The sequence below is a fragment of the Musa acuminata genome, chromosome BXJ3-11, assembly GCF_036884655.1.
Source record: "Musa acuminata AAA Group cultivar baxijiao chromosome BXJ3-11, Cavendish_Baxijiao_AAA, whole genome shotgun sequence".
NCBI lineage: Eukaryota > Viridiplantae > Streptophyta > Magnoliopsida > Zingiberales > Musaceae > Musa > Musa acuminata.
Window position 1 is genome coordinate 32,628,778 of NC_088359.1, and position 26,040 is coordinate 32,654,817.

Below are 26,040 nucleotides of genomic sequence, written 5' to 3' on the forward strand. Positions count from 1 at the left end.
ATTGGTTGGCGGCTCTTCGTCGGGATACTGGTTGACGGCTTTCTATCGAGATGGTCGTAGCTCGGGGGGTGGTCGTTTTCCTGCACGGAAGGTCCTCGTCGGGTGGTTGCCGACTTTGGCCCCTCAACGAGTAAGTTAGTGCTTGGTTCGTTTTTTGCCTCTCCTTGGGCCAAATGTCGGCCAGAGATTTTTATACTACTGTACGAGGTTCGATCGTACGCGTTATGTTGACTGTGACGATGGCTAGGCTAGGCGTGGTGGTGACGGTGGCGTTGAATGTTGATCGTACGAGAGCCCCTCAATGAGTAAGTCAGTGCTCCTTTTGCTGACTTGGCGATGACTAGATGTGGCATTGATTGTGACGTGACTCGAACCCAAAATAAACCTTATCAATACTCATGTGACTGTTAATGCTGTCCGAGCCTCGTCTTTGTTATTGACTAAGCAATCCCATCTCTTCAACGTTCACGAAGATTAACGGCTATTATCTTGTGGCTTGGATTATCTTTGGTGGAGTGCCCAATCCCATCTCTTCAACGTTCTAAGGTGCAAAGCTGAATCGCAGTTGACAGCGTGATTGACTAAGTGAATATTCTGTAGCAACCCAACCCGATCCGTCCACGAGGGTTTGTATCGCTGCGTTAAAGGGACCACAATTCGAAAGGGCATGGATGTCAATAGGTCGACATCAGGAATTAGGGTTTTGTCGTCGCCGTATATAAGCCAAGGCAACACTCTTCTCCTCGGGTTCTAGGGTTTCCAGTAACCGGGGTGCAAGCGGCGGCCACCCTTTTCCTTGGGAAACCCATCAAGATGGTAACTTTCTTACCTGCTTGGCATCTAATGTTGGTGTACTGATTCTCACGACGTATGGAATTAATGTTTCTGTGTGTGTGTGTGTTCTGTTGATTCATCCGGTGATTCGATGCCTGGGGCGGTTCTTTTTATCTAAGTTGGTAGTCTCTCGTTCGATTGTTCTTTATGCAGTTGGCTTTAGAGTTCCCTTTTCGAATCCGTCATTTGATGCTAAGATCTACGCGTTTTTGCTTCCCTTTTTTCGTTCTGTTGTATACAAAGATATCCTCTTTTCTTTTTTGCTTGCAAGTTGCTCTTTTTGCCGATATCCACTTGCGTTTGTGTTAGCTACTTCAAGCCAAAAATGTGATTTTTATTTTTTTTTATAATTTGTGGATGTTCTCAGCCGAAGCAGATTCATGAGATTAAGGATTTTCTCCTCACTGCGAGGAGGAAAGATGCGCGTTCGGTGAAAATAAAGAGGAGCAAGGATGTCGTCAAGTTCAAGGTCCGCTGTTCCAAGTACCTCTACACGCTGTGCGTTTTTGACTCGGAGAAGGCAGACAAGTTGAAGCAATCTCTTCCTCCAGGTACGTGGTGGTGTCTTCAATGTCTCTCGCATGTTTCACAACCGCAGATGATGCTCGGAGAGTGTATGAAATTTCTCCTTTTTCGAACTGGTGGATGTGGAAAGATGCTTCTGTGCTCGTACGCATTAGAATCCATTTCTCTGTGTGCTACTATTCTCGCTTTATCGCCGGGCCTTCTTGGACACCTGCAAACTATAATTACTCGATTTTCCCTCGTTCTGCATTAATCCTATGCATAATTTTTTTACCAAGACAATCATTCTAGTAACACTAGACATGCATCTCGGCCTTTCCTTTCTCTACTATTTTCTTGAGCTGCCGGTAACAACTGTATCGATGATATGGTTGAGAACACTGAAGCCTTCTTAGAGCCATCACACATTCATTCAGATACATGTTACTGAATGACGTTGTCGCTGGTGCAGCTCATCAGCATCCTTCCGGAGAACTCCAGGGCAATTTTCTGTTCTTTATCAAGCATACTTTGACTCTAGATACTTGTAAAACTTTATCAAGCTATGCCATCACACATTCATTCAGATTCTGAATCAGAATATTCTTAATGTTGGAAGCACTAGTCAGTCGTTGGGTAGGACTAACAGTATGGATAATTTCACCTCTTATAGAGACTTTATAAATGTTTTAGCAAACAGATTATAGATCAAGCTAACATCAGGGTGCTATTCTTCCATCCTTGCTGAAGTCACATGGGATAGTTCACCAAAAACTAGAAAGATTTTGTGTGAATATGTCTGGGTTCATGTCTAAATTTTTATTGAAGGGTTGAATCTCTGGTTGTGTGCCTCAGGCAAGTATTGTTCTCAACCAAATATATATACACACACACACCTGTGCCGCGATCATGGAGAAAGAGCAATAACTAATTCTATCACAGTTGTAATTGAAACTTCATTACATTTATGGTTTCTGCTAAGCAGCAGAGGAAAAAAAATGCAAAGTAAAACAGGGGAGATTTGTTTACTAGCTGATTGTTTGTTTTCTTTTTTGATGAATCAAGAAAACCATATATATGTCGGTCCAGCCTTTGCTTTCTGAAAAAAGTTTTTGTTGCGATAGTGTGCTATGTCTTGTTTAATTAATTACAGGTCCTTTACTTACCTTGTGATCCATTCACCAATGATCCCTTGGAGTTGCTTCGAAATTAATAAGTTGGGTGTAATGTTGCAGGTCTGAGCGTCCAAGAAGTATGAAGTCAAAGATACCATCTTGCCGTGCCGCCAAGGAGGTTTCTTATCAGTTTCTGATTTTATTACTCATGTTTCCCCAAGTTAAGACTTGAATTTGTAATCTTGAAATCAACTAATTATGTACTCTGAATGTTCCATCGGCCATTTTATTTAATTTAATCTGAAATTTTGGTATTTGGTTTACTTTCATGTGTTGCTTATATTTCGGTGTGGGTCTGTTTGTGTGATGCATGCTATAAGCAGAGTCACAGAAGGTGTATGTTTTCGTTGTTATATCGAAACCATGGCTGTGATTTGACAATCAAATTCTGGGAACAATCGAGACTGGATAAGCTGTCGGTTCAGCTATTCTCATGTTTCCCTCGTTTTAAGGTTGGCTTCTTCGCCGGATTGGTACCATCTTGTTAATGCTGGCCGCCCGCCGTGTTCCCAGTATTCCAGCCGTAAACACAGGGCAGCAACCTCTTCCTCCTTTTTCCTGGTCACCGCCGGTTTGCTAGAGAGATCGCAATGGTCATGCAAGGAGATGACATTATTAGGATACAATAAATCTTCCCTACTAATCATATGCGATCGAAGCTTCTATCAAATATAACTAACTCAATCATCTTGACTACGTAAGGAAACATTGCACACACATGATATCATGTCGGCCGGCTTTCTTAATGGGTTGGGAACGATCATCGAAGAAAAGTGTGATACGAGCGTGCAAATGTTTTGGCCTCTCGTGTGGTACCTCTCTCTGCTGCACCTGTGGGGTGTACGGCACTTTGTGCAAGGTTGGAGATACTTGAGGTCTGCAATTTCACGACCGTGAGTTCAATTTGGACAGATATAGGGAACAAGGAAGGATGGAGTATGAGTGCACGTTCAGACACCCAGCCGGTTCTGCCTGTGCACTTCCTTCCTTCCAAAGATTGTGTGTGTGTTTGTCTCTCTCTCTCTCTCTCTCTCTCTCTGTTGTCTGTCTGTCTGTTGGAAATCATCGACCGGAATCGACCTTTTCGGTGTGTGTGTCCTCCTTTGTCTTGTCTACAGCTACTAAACACCCTTTTGCATGCATGCATCCATGTTTCCGTCTACCACTGGCTGGGAAAGTTGCCGAGGCACGAAACTTAATCGGTGAGGGAGTTGAGGTATGTGCATTGACTCGGTTAAAACAAAAAATCCAACATCCATATATAATTAACTAATAAAGGTATTATTTATGGAGGATTAAGTATCAAAGTCAACTCCGATACAATTCCTCCCATGCATGCTTAAGAGCGGCGAATCACAACTTGGCACCAAAGGCAAAGGTACCCACAACCTGAACACAAAGCAGGAATCGTGAAGTTACTAAGACCACATCTATCTATCGATGGACATGAGTAAAAGAAATCACAACGATAAACTTATGAGCTTTTGATTCATCTATTTATTTCTTAACGAATGTGAAACTAAATCCTTATCGATCGAATTGAGATGTAATTAGTTGATAAAATATAAGTATTGGGTGAGCTATAAATACTTGACAAAACAAAGGTATATGATTAAGTTAGTTGATAAAAGGGTGATCTGTACTCCTCCATCGTCGTCAAATTATATTTATCTTTACGAGTACTATAATAAAGTTGGTAACCAATTAGGTATGAGATTAATTAGTAATTATTGGTTTTGTTAAGAGGTGTATCAAACTCAATCATCGACTCAATTAAAATAATATTCATGGCATATGGTACTGTGTACTTGGTCCAGCTACCCACCCCTATCTATCATAAAAGAATACAGTGTAACCATACAAAATAAGAGAGAGAGAGAGATGCGTCCACTGGGAAAGTGCAGTCCAATGCTTGCGTATACATTCCAACGAAGCACAATATTTTTTTATGAGGTTTCACATATGTATCCTTTCGAAAGTTTACAAGAAAGAGTATATTTGACCCCCTTCAAATTTTAATATGTATATATATATCTCTTCAAACATTTTTCGTATATATTTATTTGACCCTAACACTTTTTCGATGATCAATTTGGCTTCTCATTTCTAGGACTTCAATTTAGGATGATGAATCTAAAATATATAGAATATTTTTAAGAATTATTTATAATGATTTGAGGATCAAAATCATTACGACGAGGACCAATCGATAGAGATTTATTTCCTATATTACATCCTTTTGAGTTTATATAAAAATAGTTAAATGTGAAGGGGTGTATGTGCAAATTTTCTTTAAAAAAGATCCCATCACTCTCTGGTGAGCTGACCGCTGACGGTAACCCCAACGCCACCGCATCCGTCGGAGGCATCGACCACCGCTGAGACGCCACGCAATCGATTCCACATGACGTAATCAAAACCCCTAATTATTCCCACCTAATGCCAATCGCCCTCAAAATTACTACAAGTCACAAACTCTTCTTCTTCTTCTGCCTCCCTTTTAATGATGATGATGTAGAAGAAATAAATTATTCGTCCGACGAGAAAACGAAGCACAAGCGAAGAACAAATTGCAGTACATCAAATCAGAGCAAATGAGCTTAATAATCATACGATCGAAGCCTTCGAAACTGATATCTCAACAAACATAGTTTGGTACTTTTTCTCTATCTCATCCTCCTCTTTTTTCTCTTCCTCGGGTTGTAATCGATATAAAAAACAGGTTTTAATTGGAATCTCACATCTCATCAAGTTATATTCCTCGAATATGATTTAGAAAATCGAATTTTCTTATGCTTTCTCCTCTTTAGATTGTTATTAGCGAATGTGAGATTAAAAAAACAGAAACAGGTTCAGAAAAACCTTTGAGTCGCGTCAGTCTTCGGCCGCAGACCTCCCCACCAATCACACTACTCCTCAAATACAGTAGAGAGAGAGAGAGAGAGAGAGAGAGAGAGAGAGACTTTACCTCTGTCGAAGGCTGGTCGCGTCGTGTGTCCACGGCGCACTGCTTTACCCCTGTTCTCGGTTGCTTATTCGGGGATGTGATCGATCATAGACCGGCTTCTTTGCGGTACGAGAGAGCGGACTGCTTCCACTAAAAAGGTCCTCCCTTTGGTCGAATCAGCGGGGGATCGGAGCTCCCTTGTCACCCCATTTTCCTCTTTGAAAGACTGTGCGCCAAGGATTCGTATCTACGCCCTTCTTGAACCGGAAACGGAGAGATTGATCGGTTCCTCAGCAAGAAGATTGGGAAAGGAGGTGCTTTTGTTGGTCCATCACCGGCCCCTGGGCTCCCGGCGTGCGAGCTTTCCGCCAGAGTTTGTACAAAGGTTGGCTTTGTTGGGGCCGCGGCCATTTTTTCCCTTTTCGGATCAGTGAAATGACGAAAAGGAAGGTTTTCTTTTCCTTTGTTGATTGACTTGAATGAGGGTTTCGTCCTTGAGATCTATAAAGATCCATCTTTTTTGTCGTTGGATTTGGGATAAAGATGTTGAACTTGTTGAAAGATCGCATCTTTTTCATCCGGTCACCTTACAATACAGAGTTGTTGATCCGTTAGAGACGGATTTTGATTGTCCTTTTGGATCTCAAGAGCCAGCTTGCGCAATTTTTTACCTCTTTGATCGGTTTCACTGTGGAAAACTGTCTTCCTTTGCCCTCACCATCTCGTGGTAGGTAGTTTTAGTCTGTATCTGCCTCGATTTGAAGTTTTCTTCTATGCTTCTTGTTGTATTAGGGCTACTCTCGCATGGCAGTTCTATGGGAAATTAACTTCATCTCTCCGTTGCGTGATTCATTGATCCGTGGATGCTCATCGTGTGGTCTATCCTAAATGATTTTGCTTTCCGGGCACTTCACTTTGTTGTTGAACTCTGTGGTGGTCAATGTCTTAACTCACTGCACAAAATTAATTTTCTGGTCTGGCCTCTTTTGGCAACTCTGCTTACGGCCTGCCTATTTCATTTCATTCCAAGTCTGCACATCTAGTTCATTGACTATTTCTATTAATTCCAAGCCTGCACATCTTGTTCCTTGATTGAAATGTCTGGATTTACTTCCTATTTAAAACTTCAAAGTTCTGACCTCTGAAGTTTTATGTCCGAAATCTTTTGTTCCAAGTCACAATGCAAGCATTTGGTAGAATTTGCTGACGAATCACTTTTCATTACTATGGAAACCCTGCCACCGATAACCTTGTTCTCATATTGTAGTTGTAAGATATGATCTTCTCTCGGTATGAAATCCCAGTTTCAGCATTCCAACATCTCAAATTCGTTGTTTATTGGTTGTATATCTGTGTTTGTTGTGATTAATACCTGATTTTGTTTGTCGGAAATACATATCGGGAATGTATTATTGAGAAGTTTTTTGTTTGCAAATAATTCTCCAACAAAATATGCAAGAACTGAACTTGATTGATTTTTGTAGGTTCTGGTTTGTGTTATGTTTTTGTGCAGCCATTACATAACCAATACTCATGCGGCTGCTTTAGAATATCAGCACCTTGTGCAGCATAAAATGGTTTTCTGTGGTGGTAATTCGATAGCAAAGAGAATATATAAGTTGAATCTGCATTGTTCTCCAAGCTTGATCAATTTTTCTATACATGCATGAGAATAACCGACAAGCCAGCAATAATCTCTATTCGTAATCACATGACTATTTTTGTGTATTAAAATTTTCTCTCCTTTCTTGCAGACTAATGTGCTTGAGAGTTGCAGCAAATGGCTTCATTGGTCCCAGGTATCCTCATCAAGCTCCTCCAGCACATGAACACTGATGTTAAGGTTGCTGGAGAGCATCGGTCATCCCTCCTCCAGGTTGTGAGCATTGTTCCTGCTCTTGCTGGGAGTGATATCTTCACCAACCAAGGATTTTATCTTAAGGTGTCTGATTCTTCCCATGCAACATATGTTTCCCTGCCTGATGAGCACAATGACCTCATCTTAAGTGATAAGATCCAACTAGGTCAGTTCATTCATGTCGACCGCCTTGAGGCAGGCTCCCCTGTGCCCATCCTTAAAGGTGTGAGGCCACTTCCTGGTCGTCACCCATGTGTTGGGAACCCCGAGGATCTCGTTGCCACCAATTCTCTTGGTTTCCTTGATGCAGAGAAACCAAAGCCATCCAGTGACTCGAAGCATAACCACAGCACATCTTCAGAAAATGAAAAGAGCAAGTTGGGGACCTCTAAGCTAACTATTAAAACACAGGATGTGGACAAGAAAAAGTCTTTGCTTAGTAAGTCAAGCTCTTTTCTCTCAAGGCAAGCACAGGATGTGGACAAGAAAAAGTCTTCACTTAGTAGGTCAAGCTCTTTACTCTCAAAGCAAGCATGCAATGGCAAATTGGAGGAGGACACTGTCAAATCAAGATCAATGAATTCACGGTCGATACCTTCATCACCAACCAGTGTCTATTCTTTGCCTGCATCATTTGAGAAGTTCTCCAATGAAATAAAGAAGCAAGCACAAGCCAAGGGCCTAAAGAAGCCGGCATCACCAAGAGTTGGTCTGTTAGAGAAGGCAGCCTCTGTCTTGAAAGTAACCACCGCCCGTAGGAAGTCTTCTGCTGGGAACTTGTTAGGAGATTTGGTACCAAGCATCGAGTTAGGACCCAAGGCTTTGAGAAAAAGCTGGGAGGGGAATCTGGAGTTCAAGGGTAGAGATTGTTCTACCTTGAAAGCAACCAAACTTGACACAAAATCTGAATCTAGGAGCACCACCGTGAGTTTATTTCTGAATTGATCCTAATTTATCTCTCTCTATATATTTGTGTTTATATATCTCGGTTGCTATTATTCTATAGAACACTGTGGATTTATTAAAGCTAGTTGGCATGTCTGATTTTTTCCTTGTTTCTTTTTCGTGGAAATAAGCACATTAATGGTTAGTTTAATAGAAAAAGATTCTAATATTTTGATTGTGAAAAGCTCTCTTGTTATGTTGTTCTCATGATTGTAGAAACTTTATATACTATTAATAAGTATCTGATTCATTCTCTACGGGAAACAGGTGGACTTTTGAAGTGGAACTTTTGTTGAGTTACAAAGTCAAATAATCAAGGCAATCTTGCAGATTTTTTTTCGTTGTACAATGAAAGCAAACTTGCAGATGCTTTTTTTAGAAAAAAGCGTGCAATTAGATACATACAGTTCCAAGATATGAATATCAATCTGTGCACCACTATATCACCCAAACATAATAACAGTGAAGTTAGACTTATTTATTTTCAGCACATTTATAATGGATCCTTAGAAGCCAAGTATGAACTGTATTTCACTCGGGTGTCATGGCATTTACTTTTTCTAACTTGCAGGCTCCTCGACGGAAGCCATTGACAAATGACAAACTGTTACCTAAGGAGGATAGCAAGATTCAGTCTCCCATGAAGAAAAACACTGCAAGTGCTGCTGCAGATGATTCTGATAAATCCGCTAAACAGCGACCTGCTGCTGTAAAGAAGTCTTCAGAGATCACTCACAGTCTAAATTTTGCTAACTTAGTCAAAGTTGCTCCTAACAGAAAATGGACAGATGGTAGTGTCTCATGGCAACCAGTTCCATCATCTCTTGCAAAACTAGGAAAGGTATGAATGATGTTATTATGTGATCTGACAAAACTAGATTCATTATTTAAGTTGTTAAGATTGTTCTGTAGTTTGTCTAAGTTTATAAAAAATCATCCTTTTTCTGTCTTCATTGTTGTGTGTAACTAGTGGTTAGCTCTGTCTTAGACCGTTTGAATCTGAATATGTTCCTTGTAGCTTCACTATATTCTAAAGGAGCTAAGCTAGCCATACACAAAAAATATTGCTGGTACATATTTGTGTTGGCATCTACGTGGAGATGCAGACTGTTGTATTGTGAAACTGCAATCCATGGTTCACATAGGTTTCATATGACACCCGTAAGTGCCACTTGGCACAATGTATGTACCAGCCGTAGGCTGACACATCAAGCATTCCTTCTGTGTAACCATGTCTCTATGATTGTAAGAGTAAAAGGATCTTGGTAATGCTATGTGGTGGTGACCTGGACTAACAGATCATTTGTAAATTTTTAGGGGCTTTTGAAGTACAGGGATGCAGCACAACTGGCTGCTGTTGAGGCTATGCAAGAGGCTTCTGCAGCAGAGACCTTGATTCGGTGCTTGAGGTAATTACCATTAGAAGTTATTTGTCATAACTTTTATCGTGCAGCCATCTATGTATTGGTTGTCAAGATCTCTGCATATCATAGGATCTTTCATGGCGTGCTACTTGAATTTCTACTTATAGATTCTTTTATTCACCTTGATCTAATTTTGTATCCTTGATAGACAGAGGCTGTCCACGATATTCTTGTCTTAATTTGAGGCATCTGACTCTTTTAACATAACCTTCTTGTGATAGAATGCCTCCCATTTTACACGTTCGAGTTTCTACATGATAATTATCTTTTGATGATCTGCTTTGTCCAGTACAAGTTATATCCCTTGACAATTACCTGATCTAAAACTATAACTGCTTCATCAGCTTTGCTGTGAAAATTTCTCAAGCAAAAGTTCATCTTAAAAATATTCTTTGTCATGTACATTTTTGTTTTACATTTAGCTATCAGATTTTTGTGAACTAACATCCATGCAATAGTAAATTTGCTTGGCACCTTCCTATCTATGAGGATATTTGAGTTCTTGCACTGCTAGTGACTGTAAGGCTCTGCCCTGTGACTAAATTCAAATAAATATTTCAACTATTTCTCTTTTCTTTTTTGTTCACAAAAAAACTGGTGCAAGATTGCTTTATTGTGTTAGCACAAAAGGCTATTGAATGCTTAGTAGGCTGAAGTTTTCCTGCTATTATCATCTATGTTATTCTCGATAGTAGGATAACCTTTGAGTGAAAATTGTCGGTCTAACTGGCTTCTACATACATCCTATAAAATTCTCAGGAGAGTTTTAGAATCCCTTGGACCATAATTAATCCCTGTCATAATTAGATACTGCAGAATTAGGGGAACTTAGTGTGATTTCGGGAGAGTGAATGAATCCAGATTAGATGTGGCAGGAGTGACAGAAAACTGAGTGAGGATCAATTAGAATAATGAGTGGAAATATGTATAGTCACCTTGAAAGCTCAATTGTCGAAAATGGTTCATCTCACGGAAACTTTTGGAAAAAGAACTGATCTTTTTGTTTTTGTAATCTGAATCTTTGCATCGTTAACATCCAATATCTTCGTCTGTGTCCTGCAAGTTGCTAGATTTTCCACAGATTTTGTGTTCTGGATATCTCCAAACTGATACTTTTGTTTTTTTTGTTTTTCCCCTGCGAAGTGGCACAGATGAGTTTTGCGTTGAACTGACGTTGATTACTTGTTTGTTCTGTCACAGTATGTATGCTGAGCTAAGCACCACGTCCAAGGAGGACAACCCGCAGCCGGCCGTGGAGCACTTCCTCACCCTGCACTCCTCACTCTCTCGTGCCGCCACGGTCACCGACTCCCTCTCCAAGACCAAATCCCGGAGCCTGGCAGCAACCTCACCGGAGACGCTCCCGGGCGTCGACCCAATCCCGGAAGAAGTCCTGAGAGCCTCAGCTGACAGCCGACGCCGCGCCACCTCCTGGGTCAGCGCCGCCCTCGCCACCGACCTCTCCCCCTTCTCTCTCTACGACCACAAGCCCTCACCTGCCTCCGCTGCGTCATCGGCGGTGGTGGTCCTCGAGGGTTCATCCAAGACTGCGGTCGCTTCCTCGAAAGTCTCCCATCAGTCGAAATCCAGGTCGTCCCCGGCGTTGGCGTCGGCGACCAGGGGGAAGGCGCGGGGAGCGGCGCCTCCGTCGCCGCCTCCGGAGTGGCAGCGCGGCGGAGGGCTGGAGGAGGGGGCGGCGCTGGCACGGGCGTTGGAGGGGGAGGCCCGGGTATGGTTCCTGGGGTTCGTGGAGAGGTTCCTCGACGCCGACGCGGCCGCGCCGGGGCCGTCCGACCGGGAGCAGGTGGCCGCGATGCTGTCGCAGCTGAAGAGGGTGAACGACTGGCTGGAGGCGATCGGCCGCCGGCGAAGCGAAGGGGAGGCCGATTCGGAGCCGGAGGACGGCGAGGGTCCTGGCGAAGGCGTGCCGACGGAGACGGTCGAGCGGCTCAGGAAAAAGATCTACGAGTACCTGCTTACCCACGTCGAGTCCGCCGCCGTCGCGCTTGGCGGCGGGGTCCAGCTCTCGGCGCCACAGCCGGCGCCGCCGGCGCCGCCCGCGAGCGCAGGCCGGCCGGGTCGAAGGGGATGACAGATATGGGACTGCACGAATCACGAAGCAGGCGACGGCCGGGACTTGTTGAGTTACCGGACTACGTTTCAGGATCCTATTGCCTGGAAATGCTGTTGCGTGATCTAACCAATACCATGACCCAGCATCTGATCCCTGGAGTGGAGCATCCTAAGGGTGTGTGATAGAGTCGATTCTTTGCTAGTCTATCGTTTAATTTTCTCGTGGAAGACCCCAAGCATATGGTGGTGTTGAACTCTCTGGTTGCCTGTGCTGCTGAACTAATTGTACTTACCGGTGACGAACGATTTGGAGGTAGTCAGCCTATTAGCATGACACGTACAGATCGATATTGCAATCGAATTAATGAAGTTTTGTTCTAGCTGAGCATGCTTTAGATTTCAGCAAAAAAAGAATTGATATCTGGAGACGTTCTGATGGATGGAAAAGGGTGTGGTTTCTTCGAACAAGTAGTAGTTCTGTGCGTGCAAAACACGTACAATAAATTAATTAATACGAAGACGAAGATAATAGGCATAAGACTTTTAAGTTTTCCCCTCGAGCACGTGACCGGAACAAACGGGCCGGTTATTGGTTCTTACGGCCCAAATTGTTATGGGCTCCAAAATTCCAGATGTTGAACCTCAAAACGGGTCACCGTGAAAGCGCTCGAAACCCGTCACGCACCTATAAATTCCTAAAACCCTATCGGTTTCCTTTTTCCTTCGACTCCTCGCTGCAGAAACCCCAATCCTCGCCAGGGGCTTCGCCACCCATGGCGGCGCCGACTCCACTGGCCCTTAAGCGGAGCTACCGCTGCGTGTCGTCGCTGCAGCAATTCTACAGCGGCGGCCCTTTCGCCGTGTCCTCCGACGGCGCCTCCCTCGCTTGCGCTTGCGGCGACGAGATAAAGATCGTGAACTCCTCCGATGCCTGCGTACTGGCGAGCCTTGGCTGTGATTCAGAGTCTGTTACCGCCTTCACCTTCAGCCCCTATGGCTGCTTTCTCTTCTCCGCAGGCCACAGCCGACTGATCCGGGTTTGGGATCTTTCCTCCCGGAAGTGCGTTCGTTCTTGGAAGGTACGTAGGAACAATAGGATGCACCGATGAAAGCTAATAAAGCTCGACTTTTCATCCTTCTAGGTTTTTAATACAAGAAACAAAATGTTCACAAATTTAAGTTTGAAATTTTGAAAGCATCTTTGATCCTTATCGTAGAGAAACTAAAATTTGGTAATTTGTGGTTTTGGTCAGATATGACTCCCTTGTTTTTCATTTTTTAAACTAACTTAGGGATGCATATCACATCGTGCTCTTTTTCATTTTCTCTGAAAGGTCTGATCTTTTTTTCTGCAGATTTCTCATTTCAAGGACTTGTACTCTGTCTCTCTTTGTTTGTTTTTTTTTTTTTTTTTTTTGTGGAGTCGTGTCCTCTTAAGAAGGATGATTCTGGGAATAACTGTTTAAACTTTTTTTTCCAAAACTGTTTAATCTTTTATATGTGGTTCCCTACAGCTCTGATAGACAAATCATGAGTAGTCTATTGGATGATTAATGGAGAAAGTGAAAAAAAAGCATCATTCAACCTCTACTATCAAAATTTGCCTATTTAGTAATCTAATTGATAATTATGTTGGACCATGTCCTTATCATTTATTAAATTTTTTGAGTTAAAATTTATCACATGGAAAAAAATAAGTGGTCAATTTTTTGTGAGCAGGGCCATGATGGTCCAGCTATGAGCATGGCATGCCATTCTTCTGGTGGTTTGCTAGCAACAGGAGGAGCAGATAGAAAGGTTTGTGTTTGGGATGTAGATGGCGGTTTTTGCACGCATTTCTTCAAAGGTCACCAGGGAGTTGTGACATGCATCAAGTTCCACACCGACCCAAACCGGTTACTTGTAAGATTTACAATACATTCTTTTTCTATGTTCTTGCCTTAAAATCTATCAGTTGCTGCTAATAGTAAACCATGGTTTCCTAAATCTTTTCTCTTAACAAATTCGTCAAGTTAGCTAGCATAAACCATAATTTTTCATCAGTTTCTATTTCTATGTAAAGATGTTCTATGAGAGTTGCATGTGCTATAATTTGAGTTCATTATTTATATTTTGATAGCAACAGATAGGAGTAAGGTTGAACTTGAAGGACAAACTAATTAACATAAGTATAGAATCTTTCTAAATTAAAAGCATGGACTTAAAAATTTTAGGGATTAACCACATTAGTAGAAATAACTTGCCTTTTCAAGATAAATGACAGGTCTTGGTAGAACTAAAATGAATATTGCTATGATTGATATAATTGTTTAGTTGATCATTAGGAATTTGTTTCTTTGAATAGAAATGCTTAAAAGCTCTCAACTGCTCTTAAATTACATGGTCTACGTAGATTGCTTTATAGGAAGCCTTGAAATTGTGAGGGTTATTCTCCAATCTTCGTAACATTTTTCATAATAAGTGAAGAGTTTATTCTTTGTTTGAGAGCAACAAGTGACAATCATCGGTCTCTCCATGGAGTATGATGAGAGGCGGTTATGTTCATGGAGTATAAGTGTAGTTGCATCTAACGTTTGTTTATACTATCTTGTTATTTATCTGTCCTGGGTGGAGCAACAGTTTCTACTTTGTACAAGTTGAGAAACATCAGCCTTTTAATATACCAATGTGAAGAAGTTAAGGGACTTAGGGGAGTTAGTGGAAGCATGTTGTAGTTAGTGTTGTTAAAGCCACTAGATGCTATGCAAGGTGCTTGCCAAGTTTCCAAAATGCTTGAGGTGTTAGGTGCTCGTGCGAGCTAAGCAAGGTGCCTACCTTAAAAAAACAATGAGAAAATATAGTTAAGGATAAAGGTAATAATTAGAAAATGAATTCAATCAAACAACTAAAGAGCCATGTTAGATAAGATTGAGAGTATGGTTATATACAATACAAAACTGTAAGTATGATTGCAATGGAAGGAGCAAGATTTTGATTCTCACTACAACCACTTCTTCTAACTAGGTGCAAAAAATTATGCAAAGTTTAAGTGGACTATACTGAACCATGCCCCATTTGGGTGTGATTCATGCTTGAGTCGTGCATAATCCTGCTCGGGCGGCATGTGGATTCAGACTTATGTCGTGTGTGATTCATGGCTTGGGTGAGCCGAGTCGACACTACACTTAAGACACCCGTGCCTGGTCTGGAGAGGCTTGAGGTGCTCGAGCCTTGCCCTACCTTGCTCGAGCTCTTAGGCAGGTGCCCAATCACCTTTTGGCAACATTGGTCTTAACGTGTTCTTTCCATTCTTGAATTCTGTTAATGCATGTTATGGAATAATCTTTTTTGGAAGAAAGTTGATGTAGTTATCTTGTTAAGAAATAACTTGCAATTGATCGGAAAAATGAAGTGGTCTATAGCAAGGAAAAATGAAGCATGACTCTTTTTTAGCACCCATCCATTTTTTGTATTGTCCGGTAGAAGTTTGATTGATGATCATATTCAACTTATAGCTTGATGCTATGCAGAATATTCTATGGGTCCCAGTATACTCTCGATGTGGATGATAGCCTCCATACAATGTTTATCTGTTAATTCACATTCTCCTTAACAAGAGGCTTACTATTTATCAACTGAACATTGCAATATGATGATCTTGATTCTATTTTTACCTCCTTAAAATGTGTTTGAATCTTTCATGTGTTGATCATTGTGTGCTGGATATACCAGCTATTCTCAGGTAGTGATGATGCCAGTGTTCGAGTTTGGAATCTTGAATCTAAAAAGTGTGTTGCAGTGCTGGAAAAACATTTCTCACCAGTGACTTCATTGGCATTATCTGAAGATGGCCAAATTTTACTGAGTGCTGGAAGAGATAAGGTATGATCTAAACTTCAAAATTATTGTCCTTGATTTTAATTGTATTAAAATCTTAATATTGATTTTGCTGCTTTGATTACCGCAGGTCTATCTTAGGCAATTCATTTGCAAAGATAATTTTCACTTTAAAAAATCAACATGATTCATGTTGGAGAATTATACCTTGTTTATAATTTTTTGGTGTGAGGAACTCATTTATTCTTTTGTGATTAATGGTGTTCTTCCTTTCCCTATCTAAATTAATTAAGCTATCTTATTTGGACTGAAAGATTGCTGCCAAAATTGATCCCAAGCAAGGACAAATTGTAGGGATATGAAATTTGATTAATATCAAATTTAAGGAAAGAGAAGGCCAAGCAAACACCAAAGTAGGTGCCTAAGCTCTCAAGCAAGATTAGCTGGTACAACTAGATTTGTGTTCGGCAGCTGTGGGATCCTAAACCACCATGATGGCAATGAAGACCTCCGCTTGGACAAGGGCCTTTCAATTTGATTTTCTGTTTGTCTTGTTTTTTTGTATGAATGTTTGCTCACACTTTTAGATATTATAGTAGATTGTATTTTAATTTTGGTTAACAATACAAACCCATGAACAAGGCTAAAGCCTTGTTTAATTTATTCAATCTATGTCAATAATTCTGCTTTTAAATTTGATTTTGTTGATGTATCAGTTTTTGTATCTAGCTTGAGGAAACAAGTCAACTATTCTTTAATTTTTTTTTTTTTTGCTAGATGGGTCTATTAAACTGTCATTTTCTTGTTCTTTTGCCTATCATAATGTAAATTTGCTAGTGGTGACTTTATCTGTAATTTGATACATTTGTAGTTACAAATTCAACCATATATTTTCTGTGCACTATGTCGTTGTATTCAATATTGTTTCCGTGTTGACCAACAATAAATTAATTTGAAAACCATACAGGTTGTGAACAAATGGGACCTGCGTAACTATAGCTTTAATATGACAATACCAACATATGAGATGGTGGAAACCGTTTGCATCATTCAACCTGGTAATTGTTTGTCTGCCCTTTTGGAAACCAGTGGGCATAGAAAACCTGGTGCTTCAGCTCCAGTTTACTTTCTGACTGTTGGTGAACGTGGGATTGTACGTATATGGAGCTCCGAAGGGTATGATTATCAAACAAAACTTGTAGCACTTTCTTGTCCTTTTTCTATGCTTAGGAGATTGTTTTATGAACTAATTCTGTAGGTCTCTTTTGCAACAGTGCAGTTTGCTTATATGAGCAGCAATCTTCAGATGTAACCCTTGGCTCTGATGAAGATGACTTGAGAAGGGGATTCCTATCAGCTGTTGTATTACCTTCAGATTTAGGATTGCTCTGTGTAACCGCTGACCAGCAGTTTCTGTTTTATTGCCCTATGAAATCTGCTGGAGGAATGCTTCAGTTGAACTTGTACAAGAGACTTGTAGGATATAATGAAGAGATTCTTGATATGAAGTTTCTAGGTGATGATGAACAATATCTTGCTGTTGCTACAAATCTGGAACAGGTAAACTTTTGAATTGGTTCTTTTAAATTTGATGATCCAATAAATACTTGTATTCAACATACTGATCAGTCGGCATCCATATTGGTATTCTTCTCCTTAATTATTATACTAGCTTGATTGTAGGAGTCTTAATTTGTGATGTTTATTTACTTTGTGATGCATAATGGTGGTCTAAGAATATTGCATTTTGATTTTCTAAAATTGTGTATCTGAGCAAGAGAATTATGTATTCATCCATTGTTGGATAAAAGCAAGTCGGTTTTTCATATTTGATCTTGACCATGTGCAGGTGCGAGTATATGATGTTGCATCCATGTCATGTGCCTATGTTCTAGTGGGGCATACAGACATTGTTGTCTGCATTGACACTTGCATTTCAACTTATGGGAGAACGATGTTGGTAACAGGAAGCAAGGATAATAGTGTGAGTGACATTCCTGCTTGCTTACAGTGCTGTTCAACCGTTATTTCAATTTTTTCTCTTTTGAAACACAGAATGATTAGGGCTTAGATTACCATGTCAAATGATCTCTATGTTGAATCTTGGACCCGTAAGGCTACAAACTTGTGCTTATGATGGCATAGCTTGAAAATTCTGCAAACCTTGTCTCATAATCTAATATTTTTGTTGTTGAATTTTATACCAGAAAGCATTTAAGTACCTTGTTGTCTTTCAAGTCTTCAATCGACTTAATGTTGGAATAGCAAAACATGTACTAACATTATTAATTTTACCATTTCGTTGGACTCAATCCCAATGAAATGCTAGTTTCTAGTGTTTTATTAGACCAAGCCCATCAATCTTTCTTTTATTTTGTTTCATTTTATTTAAAGCAGTAATGTTTATCTCTTCGTGGCTATAGGTCCGGTTATGGGATGTCAAAAGCAGACATTGTATCGGAATTGGTAGAGGTCATATGGGTGCTGTTGGAGCTGTAGCTTTTTCTAAGAAATGGAAGAATTTTTTGGTTAGTGGTAGCAGGTGAGTCTGTAAAGTGAACAGGAAGGTCCATCCTTGACTCGTGCTATACTTTGTCTGTTCATTTGTGGTACAGATTTGGTTACTTGATGTTATTATTATCATTTTGTGTTTTAGTTTTTGATGTTTTAGCTATTGCTAAGTTATATGCTGTTTTAATATGTGAAGTGTATTTTAATCTTGGAGAATATCTTGAACAGTTATTCTGTACTGCCTCAGAGATCTCAGAAATTTTTAAATTAGACTATTAAAAAAAGAGAATAAGAATCTCTGATGTAGGAGAAATAAAGGTTTTCCATTCAAATCAATGTGTATGAATCGTTACTCTTTGATTTTATTCATTCCTTTGGAAAAATGATGATTCTTAAAGCCTTTATTTTTGGTCATCCATTTTTCCACTTATGCATGCAGGATTCGTCATGCTTTTGAAGTAAAAAGTAAACATCATCCTGCTTGGTTGTATTGCTTATGTTGAACAAACATCTTTTGAATTTTCTTTTTCATAGCGGGCTTTTCTTCTGCGACAAGTATTTAGCTGCATGTAGGCATGATTGCTAGTGCTTCTGCTTCAAATACAAATTTTAAACCAACATTTTATTGTTTCTTTCTTGGTTTCATATTAGTTTTAGTGAGTCCTCATCTTTTTCTTTCTTTTCTTGTTGTTGGAGATGCTTGTTCTAGACTATGCTGATCGTGTTTTTATTTACTGGTGCATTAGCTGGTTACTTTGACCATCTCAAGATTATAAGTTTTCATATTCGTTTGGTTAGTTCTTTTGCACATCTGACTACGCTCTTCTCCATTGTCTACATTATGATTTTTGTGTCCTGCTTACTCATGAAGCAGACTCTCTTTTGAATTTTGTTACCGCTTTTATGGTTCTTGTCGTGATCTGGTCAAATAAGAGCATTGAACCATTCTCATGATGAACTTAAAACATGTCTTCATTTATACATTAAATAATATGGCACATTTTAACTCAATTGCAACTCCGAGGACATGAGTCATCTCTATATCTGCTATTCATTTAAATGGGAGGACACTTGGCACTTTACCATTATCCATACCCTCTCTAATATATGTTCTATATATTCAATCCATTGTTACCTGCTAAGGTGACCCTTTCACAATTGATTTGGACTTAGGGCCAGTATCAGATACCTCACTGTTCATTAACTACAGTAATAAAATATACAATTTTCAATGACAGCATGAGATGACCTTTTCTAAAAAAGATTATAATAGATTTAGAACATTGTGCTTGTTGGTTCACATCATAAACTGTTATAGTAGTCCCCTAAAAGGCTAAAACAATGGTTATTTTAATCATTATTCATTTAATTCTGTATGGAGGGTTTCCACTGACAATATATATGTATGTTCTGTTTTCTTTTCTTGCCCTTTTCCATTGAACTTGCTGCCACAAGCCTTGATAATACTAGTATACGGATAGTTGTCTTGAGTATTTTTTTTTGTCTATTTCTTTGATATTCTTACCAATATCATCTTATATTAGTGATCGGACCATTAAAGTCTGGAGCTTTGAAGGTGTCTCTGAAGATGGGGATCAGGAGATTGCACTTAAAGCAAAGGCAGTTGTGGCTGCACATGATAAAGACATCAATTCTCTTGCCGTCTCACCCAATGATAGTCTTGTTTGTAGTGGTTCTGAGGTTAACAACTGGTTCAAATTTTAGTTATTATCTGATTCACCAGTAAACCTAATTTTTGGTTGATTCTCTAATATATACTTCTTTCACCTTTTTATTACTTAGGATCACACTGCTTGTATTTGGAGACTTCCTGATCTAGTATCTGTAGCTGTGCTTAAAGGGCACAAAAGGGGAATCTGGTCTGTGGAGTTCTCTCCTGTAGATCAATGTGTAATAACATCATCTGGTGATAGAACTATAAAGATATGGGCTGTTTCTGATGGCTCATGCTTAAAAACATTTGAAGGCCATACTTCAAGTGTATTACGAGCTTCATTTCTTTCACGTGGGACCCAATTCGTTTCATGTGGTAAAGAAAGACAAATTGTGATCAATCTTCATATGTTTTTAATTTTCTAGAAGTATCTTCTGAAGCAGAATATTTCCACTTTCAGGTGGTGATGGCTTAATTAAACTCTGGACAATCAAGACAAGTGAGTGCATTGCAACCTATGACCAGCATGAAGGCAAGGTACTAATTTCTGTTTGTCTGCTGTTATACTCTCTGAGATAGGTGATGTTGTACTGTAAGCTTTTTGTATTCATATAATTTCTTGCCTGTGTTTTTAGTTATTTTAGTAATTGCAATTTTTTTATAAGTCACCATGCATTGTAAATCGGCAGTCATTACATGATTTGCTTCTCATGCTGTGAAGGAAAGACTGAAAGAGCCCAACCGAAGATTATGTGAACCCAACCATCCTCCAAAATTCATGTCAAAATTTTGTTATATTCAGCTTACCTTTCTTCTCGAAGTTGCTTATACTGTCTTCTAGTTTTTTTTATGCACAGCTTTTCTTAGTTCAAAAATGAGTAAATCTTATTATAAAAATATGCCATGCATCTTAAAGCAAAATAGAGGAATTCTGAAATACTATCCCAAGGGAAGTTCATTACTTGTTATGTGACTTGTTTATTTGATAATCTAATCTGTCTTTTACTAGCCCATCGTATGAGTTCTCAAATTTGAAGTGCGAGTACCTCATGCCTAACTGAATGTTTCTTACGTTAGTTTCATTGAAGTGCAAGTTGCTTTTCTAAGGGACGGGTGCATGGTACATTATTTTTTAATAACTTAGGGCTCAAAGTAAAGGATCATTAGGTTCAAGTGTTCCAAACCTTGGTTGATTGTCTTTTTAAGACTGTACTCTATGATTTGACTAAAAGGGCTGGCATTTAAGTCAATATATTACTTGCAATATTGAAGCTTTTGGATATTCCTGTGTTTATGGCCTGATATCTTTTTTATCGCTATGGGAGCTTATGCATAATTCCCAATCACCAACTGCTGCCTCACCAATCCTGCTAGTCATCCATCATTTCCAAGCTTTTGGAAATATATGAGCTTAAAATTCGATAACTGAAATATTGAAGGGATCTTAACCTTTGATTGATGATAGTAAGCAGAAGAATGCTAAACCCATTAACCAACTGGAACTAAAAATCAGATTGGTGATTACTGTGATGAGTGTCCATGAACTATTAGAACTTGCTTGAGCCTACAACACTTCATTTGGTGGTCTAATTGGTGTCTGACATCGAAGTTACACTTTCATGCTAAGTTTGATATAATTTTGGAGTTAAATTTAATCAATCTTGTATTAGTTGACAATTGAAGCTTATATTTATAGCAATCTTTCTAGATAACATCAGCAACCTAGAAATTTACAAATCTTGAATTAGCCTTCTGGTTTGGTCTGTGTGATAGGATGTCAATATGCCAAAATTAATAAACCAACCAGGTTCCCACACCCAAAAATAGGGTCTTGGACTGGCTTGTCAAGTTCAAATCAGCCAGCTTTCTTAAGGTTTTCAACCCAGAACTGGGCTATTAAGAATATTTTACTTATCCAGGTATTCAGCAGATGAAATAATAGGATTGGACCCGTTCAACATTATTTGTTTTGTTGAGAATTATAAGGGATAATCCCTAGCTCAGTGATTGTCATCTTACTGCCTGGTGCTAGCTAGCTTCCCGAGGCTGGATGAGGGTTGAGAAGTGACCTATATCTAAGCCCAGTTGTATATTTTTTTTTTCTTTTTCTTTATTTAGTGCCAAGATTGGTTGGAGTAGTTTGACAGCATCCCAATCAATCATGTTGTGCCAATGTCACATTTTTGGTGCTTAAAATTTTAGTGCTTTCTGCCCATTAGATGAATTGATGTCTTGAAAATTAATGCTTTGGTTCTTGCTGGCCATTGCATGCCCTAATTTACTTTTTCTCCTGTATCCCAAATATGTACGATATTTATTGGCAATGATTGCTGTATATCAAGAGTTCTGTTGCTGCCTATTTTCCAACATAATTAATTAGCTTCAAACGTGCAAAGAGTAGTTTGGCTTTTACATATTTTCACTTTTGTTTTATTTTGCAGATTTGGTCATTGGCTGTTGGGAAGAAGACAGAGATGCTAGTGACTGGTGGTACAGATGCCTTAATTAATTTTTGGCATGATTCAACTGCTGCAGATAAGCAGGAAGCCTTTCTCAGAGAGGTGAGTCAAATTTGCTTTGGGAGTCAAATTTGTCTAGTACTTCACGATTCAAACATATTTTTTTGTCCTTGCACCCTATTAGTCAATGCATATTGCTTTTTACAAATGCGATTCGTCAGCATAGTATTAAATATTTCTATATATGCTTTTGTAAAATCTTTTCAGTGCTAAAGCACTCTTTAATAGAGATGTTAATCTTTTCCAGGAACTTCTGTCATGCTAAACATTATGGTCAACACTCGGTTATATGCTTGATATTGTAGAATTTTGTTGACATGTAAATTTGTAAGTGTTTTGAGAACTGTATGTGAGAATGTTCTTGGATCAAACCACCATCATGACATGATTGTACTGAGGCACATGAAAGATGCATTTGCTAAAGAAACTTATAGTTTGGCGCCCTTTAGATGATTTTAGCATCTCAGCCATATTAAATGTGCAGTGCCGTTACATCATCTTGTTCATTTGTTTTAATCAGGTTACGTTTCTTGTGGTTGAATAGCCAAAGATTAAGCAGAGTATGAATAGGCTAAAATTTATTACAAAATGATGTTTGCCAATCTTAAACAATTCCAAGACATACTGGAATTAGTATTTGATGCACTTGGTATATTATCTTATGAGAGAATTTGCTGCTTTGCTTTCATGTGTCATAAATATCCTTGCATTGTGTATAGACATATACTGTATCAACTTACATTGTAACTGGATGACATGATATACTGCATCATCAACTATTCATAGGTATTCAATGTGTGCAATATTCTTGTGATCCTATGACCTAACCCTAGTGGTAGCTGTCAAACTCTGTGAACAGTCTAATGATATGCTGCTTTTTCTGCAGCAACTTGGTGTTCTAAATTATATAAATTGCCTTTTTAATAGAAAAGGGCCCAGTGGATAAGGCACTGTCATGTTTAGACTACAGAACAATCTTGTTTTACTAAGAAGTTTGCCACCACCCTTATTCTGGTGGGTATGTTCATGGTCTACCCTATGATTGTTAGGCAAAGCCAATAGGGATGCATGGCACCATAATTGAACTTGTGTGCCTTAGTACGACCACGGTGGGAAACTACTATGATTCTTTATGTTTATTGTTTTGTACAATGACTATGGAATTAGCACTTGAAGTAGAAGTCTGACTCAGTAACACATGATGTATCTGGACATTATTGAAATAGCAATTGTATTTGGAATTTTGTTAGACTAATCTTTGTTCGGAAAATTGTGGTCTGTGTTCCCGTACCAGACGGTTGTTTCTGTGGTTCTGGTATATATAAGATAACACAATGAAATGATATTGCTGATTACCCTGTCAAGTAGATGATCTTTTGGGCTGTTAGGCTTATTTTTATTTTAAAGCAGTGACAATCCATTTGAAAACTGAGAGGTTATTAGTTTAGTAAAAAAATGTTTCTTGGTTTCTAAGATCACATGGAGTTTCTTGCTTTCGTTGACACTTGTTGATAAGACAGATAATTATGGCTTTACTGCTTTCAAAATTTTCTTCAAGGTTCCCCTAGCTGTAAAAAAACCACATTTATAGTATGATCTTGTTGCTGGAGCCAATGGTATAGACCTACTAAGTTAATAACTTAGTTACCCATTTGGCTAGGTTTTGTGCAACTGCTTCAGCAGCCATGGTAACTTCAGACAAATTTATGTTGGTACTTATTGCTTTGGTAAGCAAAATCAATTTAGCCTTTTGACTTGCTGCTACTTAACATCAAAAGCTCTTCTTTGCATTAGTAACAGTATGCTGTTCATTGATTCTTTTTTCCCTTCCATTAGTAAAATTTACGGATTGGTTTTGAGTGCACATATATTTATCTCAAGTTTAGGTGGTTACCCTCCCTTGAGACCCTTACCCAATTAGTACTGTTCATTTTCATGTAACAGCATGCTGTCGCCGATTCTGTTTTCCCTCCATCAGTAAGATTTATGGCTTGGTTTTGAGTGCACATATACCTATCTGAAGATTCGGTGGTTGCCTTTTCTTGGGAAGACCCTTACCCAATTCACGAAGGAACATCTAGTGGCACTGTGTAGAATACGTACTGTAAGGGTCCCAGATCTTAAAAATCTCACCTTGAGTTTCCAGATACATCTTTAAGATCCCATATCATGTGATTTACGTATTTCTGCAAAATCATGCACAGATCAGTTGATTTGAAGCGAACATCCCTTGTTCAACATATGAGTCAAGGGAACTTGCTTTTTTGTGTGTTCAATGACTTGTCAAAAAATGAACTTATGGTTGCTTTTCGCTTTTCTCATATATTTTGTGCACTGAGTTTTTCTCTTGGTACAGGAAGAAGCAATTTTGAGGGCGCAAGAACTGGAAAATGCTGTGTCAGATGCTGATTATACAAGGGCAATTCAACTTGCATTTGAACTTCGGAGACCACACAAACTCTTTGATCTATTTTCACGTCTTTGCAGGTTAGCAACAATCAATGTACCTCTTTTTGCTTATTGTCCATCCTTACAAACATTTGTGGTGTTGTGCAGGAGAAGAGATGTTGAAGACCCAATAGAGAAGGCTCTTGGTGGTCTTGGAAAGGAAGAAATCCATGTGCTTCTTGAATATGTACGGGAATGGAACACAAAGCCCAAACTGTGTCATGTTGCACAGGCGGTGCTTTTTCGAATGTTCAGAATCTTTCCTCCGACTGACATTGTGGAGGTATCTTCCTGCCCTCAGAAATGTTTGAGATCCAAAGCCACAACCATGGTCTTCACTTTGTGATGAATTAATGATGAACTTTTGTTCAATTTATTCTAGACATTTTTCTGGTTCACCCAAATTTAGGTTTCTCTGCCTCCATTATCTATGCTGCTTGCTCATTTCTTGATAACCAATCATTTCTCCACCTAATTGAACTTTTTTCAATTAGGTGGAAAATTCAGTACTTTCTTATCCACTCGATTAAATATCACACACGGACATGTACTATCCCCTTTTTAGAGAAAGGTTTAGGTAATTAGGACAAAGTGAATTCATTAATCTTGAAGGACTAGTATCAGTTGTTTGACCTTTTTAGCTATTTCTTTTTCAGGTTAAGGGTGTTAGTGAACTCCTTGAGGGTCTTATACCTTATTCGCAGAGGCATTTTAGCAGGATTGACAGGTTCGTGAGAAGCACCTTTTTGTTGGACTATGTTCTGACCAGGATGTCCGTTGTCGACCCAGAGGAGACGAACCTTCCAAATAATGGAGAACATCATTTGGCTTCAGAGAATGGTGTGGCTGACGAACAAGATGCACCTCAAAGTAATAGCCAAGTAGATGACATATCGTGCAAAGGTGACACAGGCAAATCATCGACCTCTAACGAGATGGACAGTATGACATCTTTGAAGAAAAGAAAATCAAGGAAATCGAAGAAAGGCTCAACCAAGAAAGTCAAGTTGACGAAGAACAAGAACAGTTCAACCATTTCAGTGGAGGCCTGAATTTTTGTTCCTCGTTCTCCACGCCACCTTCCTCGTCTCACAAAAAGAGAATTTTGGTAGCTAGCGTTACAAGTTTGGTCGGCCGTTTCTTTTGGTGTATTATGTAAGAGTATTTTATTTTCTTGTAGATCATACAGTAGAGATTCGTCCACTGATGGCAGTGCTGCTCTGTTTTTTCCATTTTGGGACTTGTAACATATGTTGATTACATTCGATGCAGTGTATTATTATTACCATACAAGAAAATGAACTTGTTTCA

General features: G+C 39.3%; 3 protein-coding genes across 5 annotated transcripts; all 3 read left to right on the plus strand.

Annotated features, from left to right (window-relative positions):
- The first annotated feature begins 656 nt into the window (after positions 1-656).
- On the plus strand, positions 657-2,776 carry LOC135652716 (large ribosomal subunit protein eL38z/eL38y). Its single transcript, XM_065173893.1, has 3 exons — positions 657-816; positions 1,202-1,385; positions 2,574-2,776. Exons 1-3 carry the CDS (start codon positions 814-816, stop codon positions 2,594-2,596), a joined length of 210 nt encoding a protein of 69 aa, XP_065029965.1. The 5' UTR covers positions 657-813; the 3' UTR covers positions 2,597-2,776.
- Positions 2,777-4,989: 2,213 nt separating this feature from the next.
- LOC135580753 (uncharacterized) lies at positions 4,990-12,140 on the plus strand. Of its 3 annotated transcripts, none has more exons than XM_065175421.1 (5): positions 4,990-5,168; positions 7,215-8,242; positions 8,835-9,104; positions 9,581-9,672; positions 10,888-12,140. In XM_065175421.1, exons 2-5 carry the CDS (start codon positions 7,241-7,243, stop codon positions 11,777-11,779), a joined length of 2,256 nt encoding a protein of 751 aa, XP_065031493.1. In that variant the 5' UTR covers positions 4,990-5,168; positions 7,215-7,240; the 3' UTR covers positions 11,780-12,140. The 3 variants fall into 3 exon arrangements, with proteins under 3 accessions (XP_065031493.1, XP_065031491.1, XP_065031494.1); XM_065175419.1 differs by lacking the exon at positions 4,990-5,168 and adding an exon at positions 5,261-5,845; XM_065175422.1 differs by lacking the exon at positions 4,990-5,168 and adding an exon at positions 5,852-6,187.
- Positions 12,141-12,472: 332 nt separating this feature from the next.
- On the plus strand, positions 12,473-26,040 carry LOC103972500 (protein TORMOZ EMBRYO DEFECTIVE). The gene is made up of 14 exons (XM_009386857.3): positions 12,473-12,839; positions 13,480-13,662; positions 15,472-15,621; positions 16,544-16,752; positions 16,851-17,136; positions 17,426-17,560; positions 18,000-18,118; positions 19,632-19,788; positions 19,891-20,137; positions 20,223-20,299; positions 22,204-22,323; positions 24,638-24,768; positions 24,838-25,012; positions 25,386-26,040. The coding sequence occupies exons 1-14, from the start codon at positions 12,534-12,536 to the stop codon at positions 25,779-25,781; spliced, it is 2,691 nt and encodes an 896-aa protein (XP_009385132.2). The 5' UTR covers positions 12,473-12,533; the 3' UTR covers positions 25,782-26,040.